The following is a 6,000-nucleotide window of genomic DNA, read 5'->3' on the forward strand; positions in this document are numbered from 1 at the left end:
GACTCAAGGCCCAAAAGAGAAATTTGATGTCTCCGCGGGAGTAATTCGTTCGACTCAAGACTCTTTTGGGTCTCGAGTCTTGGGACTCAAGACTCAAATCCTGGAAATCAAATCCTGGAAATGGCAAATTAGCATGTGTCTGTCTCCCTGGGGTCTAGTGCTGTAATGGGGATAGACTCCTGTGTTCTTGGCTGTTGCTGACAATAAGCCCACTTGTAAAGTGCATGAGCCAAATGCCTTTAATTAATTTGGTGGAATGACCCATCACGTTCATGTAATGTCAATGTACAAAGGTCAGTGTGCTTGGATAGCTCTGTTGGAAGAGCTCTTGACTTCAGACCACAAGGTCATGGGATCGAATCCCAGCATAGGATCCTTGGCATCTGAGCAATCTGGCTCCTACGGGTCTACTATCTTTTTTCGCCTTTATCATAAAAGGTTGCTGGACTATATATAGAGGATGAAATGCATAATTTATTAAATAATATAAAGGTAATATCAAATACATTGTAGAAAATGAGAGACATGACACTTTATTAGCAAGACAGTCTTTTATTATATTATTCCTCATTTTGCTGGTTTCCCCTGAAACCCCTTTACTGTTACAGAGTAGAACTGCCTTAGAATCACTGCTGATGATGTGGCCATAGGACTATGCACTTTAAAAAAAAAACATTTATGTTTTTTTTAAAGTTAATTACACATTGTGGGTGATTGGTTGACTCCATTCAGTATTGTGATTAGCTAGCAAGACACCGCCCACTTCACACTGGGTGTGATTTTTTAATTTATTAGAGCATTTGAAGTGGTCAAACTAGCGAAATGTTTAGAAGCATTTTCCATAAAACCCTAATGGTCTCGGATATGTCATAAAAGCAAAGGTTAAGCCTCAATCTGTGATTTATTCACCTGGTTGGAAGTATGTAGAACAGCAGGAACAGTATTACTAAAACATAATCAAGATTCATTTTACATTGTGTTAATTGTTTAGGAAAGGGCGCTAGTGTGGGGAGGGCTCCTTTCACACTGTTTCACAAATCACATAAGACTTGGCCATACATATTCTTTATTTTGCTATATGACATATTTAGAACCCCAATACCTCCAAGTAAGCTGTTATAATATTTTATTATGGTGTTATCATTTTATTATCAGTGATTCAAGTGACTGCAGGGTTCATAGTCTACCTCAGCCCTTGTGGTTTCATAAAACTAATGTAATATTTAACATACTGACCTCTGCTTACCATCATATAACTTTATATGTACTTTATAATGTCATAAAGACATTCATCCAACATGGTGATTCTATATTAGGAAATAGTTTAAAAAGTACAGTACAGTTAAGTAAAAGAGTAAAAGTATCATCATAATAGTATGATACAATTTATAGTAAAGTATCTTGATTCCTCAACATGATACTGAGATAATTTCATTTCTACATGAATCCCCTATGAATTACCATTACCTTTACAATCATTCAAATAATCCTGTTATTGTTGGCATTAGTACTATTACTGATATTATTAATACATTATCGTCATCATCATGTTTAACAACGTTCTAGAGTTACACTGATCTTCCATGGTAACATCTTCAGAGGGAGACTATGAGCAGTGGCAATGAATGGAAAGAGTGTGTCAGTGAAAGTGTGTGTGGAGTTGTGTATGTGTGTGTTAGTGTCAGGATCAGAGAATGACAGCGTTCCTTTGTTCCGGTCCAGCTGGACTCTTATCGTTTTGGGGTTCTGCTTCACTGAGAGTACAGTGGATAACCCTGGTGAGAAGTATTCTCTTAATTTACCTTCATATAACTTTATGCCCCACCATTGACCCCCTCTCTTTCCCTTCCTCTGATAAGACTCCGCTAACACACCCAGAATCCAGTATGTATTGTCTCCAACCTCAACATCCCAGCTGTGAGTTCCTGAGTTAAAGCCCTCAGAACCCAGGACAAAGGGCATGTAGTCAAACCTCTCTGGGTTGTCAGGAAGATGCTGTCTCTCTCCACGTCTCATACTGGTCAGATCATCAGACAGGATGAGATCTGGACGGGCAGTGTTGGGGTCCAGAATGACAGGAGTGTAGGAGACAATGTCCTTCATCTTGTCCCAGACTCTGAAGGTCAGGTTCTTCAGGTGTTTGACCTCGTCTATCAGTGCTCCTGACACCGGCTGTGGGTCCTGCAGTGTGAACTGGACTCTTTTCATTGTAGTCTTGTAGTTCTGCAGGAATGAGATGTGTTCAGCTCTCAACTCCTCCTCTACCGCTCTGATTGTCTCTGAAAGGGTTGACATGTCTCTGTTCAGACCCTCAATCTTCTCCTTCATCATCTGACGCTTCTGCTGCTCTTCCTCCCTCAGTACAGTGATACTGGCCTCCTCTTCCTCTTGTAGAAACTGATGAAGCTTCTTAAACTGTTCCTTCATCTGCATCTCTGTGTGCCGGGTCTGGACCTTCATGTGTTTTGCTGTTTGGTCACAGTTTGTTTTAACTTGATAAAAGACCTCCAGTTTCTCCTGTAAAGGCTTCAGTAATTTCTGGACTTCCTCCTTGTGATCCAGGGCAGCTTCATCAACGGGTCTAATTCTGTGGTTGATGTGTTTTTTAGAATCTCGACACACAACACACACTGGCTGTTGACATTCCAGACAGAACAATTTGAATTTCTCAGCATGCAGACTGCAGAGAGCCTCAGACCCTGTTGAAGCTCTCTGATGTCTCTCCTGTATGAAGGCCTCACACAGGTTCTTCAGAGCCAGGTTTCTGGGTGGATCCACTGAATGTCTCTCCTTACAAACTGGACATTCCTTTATTACCTTCTCTCTCCACCATTCCTGTAGACAGGCTTTACAGAAGCTGTGGCTACATGACAGAATAACAGGATCTTTAAAGATATCATGACACACGGGACAAGAAAAATCCTCTTCTGAGAAAGACGACTTAGATGCCATTTTGTCCCTGAATGAAGTAACAAACAATCTGCTCAATAAAGGAAATCAGCCAGTCAGTGGTGGTAACACTCCCTCCTCTAGAATGTTCCCTGAAGTTTACTTTCACTTTGAATCCTGGTTCTTGTTAAAGTCCATTCAGCTGACAGATCCAGCAGCAGGCTCCAGTGGTCTGGGTCAGTATTCCCTCCTGTAACTGTGGAAAGTCTGTCCTCCTCACTGGAAGTTGTGTGTGTTTGATCTGAAGGTGAATCTTATCGTCTGTCTCTCTCTGTGTGTGTCGACAGTGAGGAGTGTGCTGTAAGTTTCTGTTTCCTACTTTCTGTCTGCTGAGTCAGATAGGGGCGGAGCTTACACACACACACACACACACACACACACACACACACACACACACACTGTGTGTGCTTGCAATACTTTGCCACGCTTTCTCCCTGGATCTATTTATTGCGGTCGCGTTTCCTTTCTTGCTTAAATACATTTTACTTCCTTGTATGATTTCATGAGCTGCTGCAGTGCTGCTGTTCAGCCACAGAGAAGAACGCCGCTCTGGTTTTGGACTCTGTGATTGGTCAAGTTCAAGGATTCTGCTATTGACTTTCATGGTCTTTTATAGAAATACGTGAAGCCTGGCTTCATTATCCTGGCTCGACACAGCCTGGCTTGACAAGGTCTAGCTCGACAAAGTCGCTCCTTTTCAGCCTGGCTTGGCGTTCCAGGAACCGAATAAACCAGGCTATACGGACCCGACTTTGTCAAGCCTGGATTTGACCTAAGGCCAGGCTTATTTAATTCACCTTTCGAGGAACAGGCCCCTGGATTTGACTTAAATCCAGGCTTATTTAATTATCCTTTCGTGTAATAGGCCCCAGGTAACCTTAGCAAAAAATAGTATACTTCAAGTTAATTTTATTAAGTATACTTGAGTATAAGTATTGTAAGTATACTAATAACAATGTACTTGTAGTACACTAGAACGTGTACTTTTTGGCTAAATTGGAACGTGTTTAGTTTACAAATACAAAAGTATACTTCACTCATCTATAAACTTTAAGTATATCCTCAGTAAACTACTTTTTCACTTGTAGTTATACTTAAGTATACTATTTATATATTTATTTATTATTTATATACTTAAGTAAACTAGTCTCAGGAAGTATAATTATAAGCCTTAGACCTTTCTTTATACTTTTCAGTACAAGCCAAGTATACTTAAGTATACTAGTCTCAGGAAGTACAAGTATAAGCCTTAGAATTATAGTACTTGGTAGTCTAATTAGTATACTTAGACTTTTCTCCATACTTTTCAGTATAAGCCAAGTATACTTAAAGTAATACTAGGTAACTTTTTCAACAAAACTAAAGTTAAATTGTATATCTTTTGTGAGTGGCAAAAGTTTCACAACACCCACTCCATGAATTTCACCCCCGAAAGCCTTTTATACATATATTTTCTATTGAACGGTGATAGGGGTGTCTTTCCCGCAAAAATGACGTCATGTAGCCGGAAAACGGAGGCGGAAATGCACCGGTTTCCTGTTTGGCCAGGAACTACCGCACCGGTTTCCTGTTTGGCCAGGAACCACCGCGCTAATAACAAAAAGGAAACTCACGCTGGTTTTAAGAGATTGTATGATTTGAAGATCGAAAAACAACAGAAAAAGAATACACAGCTCACGGTAACTAAAGCTCCACTGGCTAAGAGAAACGATCCACAGATCGTATAAAACAATTAAAAGAACGCTTTTTGAAACGCTTCCGTCTTCCGGTGAAAACAAAGGAATTCTGGGTAACAGAGGAATAAACGAACGGCCTGCAGTGACGGTAATGACCAGCAGAGGCTGCTAAAAATCGTTATTTGTGGACCTATTTATAGACGTTAGTGTTATTTGTATAACTTTAAGTATACTAGTTTTAAGTATATATCTGTTGAGTATATAACAAGTCAACTTAAAGTATACTGTCTCATTTTGAGTATAAAAGAAGTATACTTATAGTACACTTTAATCAGTTCATGTAAGATCATAGCACTCATTCTGTCTGTGTATTTAGTAATAAAGTCATTACTGATAAACTTTGATTGATTGATTGACAATTTTATTAGGCAAAAAGAATGTAAAACATCACAGTTACATTTATAATACTTTTGTCTAAAAGGTCCGTCCAAAAAAAGTCCTTGCGGACTTGTTTCCGTTGGGGTCCTTGGTATTCATTTCATATATAGTATTCATATATATCACATATATAGTAGCAACCAAACGGTTCAAATATCAACATAAAAATATACAGAGAAAAAATAACTAAAAAAAAAAGCAAAATCATGAAATAAATATATATATACAAAAAAGAGGAGGGGGGTTGTCTGTCTACAGGGAAACTGGTACTACTCTTTTGGCCTCCAGAAAGAAGAGTTTTTTAGGGCTCTTTTAAATGAGCCCAGCGAACTGCATTTTTTGAGGGATGGACTGGACTGTTTGTCCCATTAGTTTATAATTCACTCTTCAGAACAGTCATTAAGTTAATGAAGGTAATACAAGACAATACATCTGTAACAGTAGTAAAATATTTAGTGCACTTTAGTATATGTTAGAATATTTAACTGGACGGAATGCTTATAAAAAAATACATTTCTTTTTATATGTAGGTGCAAAAAACCTGACATTCATCAAACCTGCCCCCAGGGCTGTTAATTGGCACACACATAGACACTACATATCTTAGCTGTCGGAAAGAAACCCATGTCCATGAAATGGACGCGCAAAAGTAGAGAAAAGCCGATCTACAATTTCACAACGCATCAAAATGTAATGCGCAATGTGATCGCCTATTTTCGCCTACAATGCCATGCCTAAAATAGGGACACAAAATTGAAAGTGGTTGTTTGTATTTCTTATAAATACTTTACTTTCACTGTTTTATTATTTTCAGGGTTTTCTAATCTAGACCAATGGTTCTCAAACTTTTAAATTTCAAGGTCTTAACTCTGACAGTAAACAAATACAATTTGTATACTGTCAGAGTTACAGACATGTACGGGTACATTTAGACCCT

General features: G+C 38.9%; 1 protein-coding gene across 1 annotated transcript; it reads right to left on the reverse strand.

Moving 5' to 3' along the window:
- Nucleotides 1–542: 542 nt before the first annotated feature.
- On the reverse strand, nucleotides 543–3,215 carry LOC308087261 (E3 ubiquitin-protein ligase TRIM35-like). Its single transcript, XM_080431026.1, has one exon. The coding sequence runs from the start codon at nucleotides 2,950–2,952 to the stop codon at nucleotides 1,552–1,554; it is 1,401 nt and encodes a 466-aa protein (XP_080287152.1). The 5' UTR covers nucleotides 2,953–3,215; the 3' UTR covers nucleotides 543–1,551.
- Nucleotides 3,216–6,000: the final 2,785 nt, after the last annotated feature.

The sequence above is a fragment of the Gymnoscopelus braueri genome, assembly GCF_963280865.1.
Source record: "Gymnoscopelus braueri genome assembly, chromosome: 6".
In the NCBI taxonomy this organism is placed as follows: domain Eukaryota; kingdom Metazoa; phylum Chordata; class Actinopteri; order Myctophiformes; family Myctophidae; genus Gymnoscopelus; species Gymnoscopelus braueri.

Coding starts and splice junctions, on each gene's coding strand:
- LOC308087261 (XM_080431026.1), bottom strand. CDS start 2,952: ATGGCATCTAAGTCGTCTTTCTCAGAAGAGGATTTTTCTTGTCCCGTG.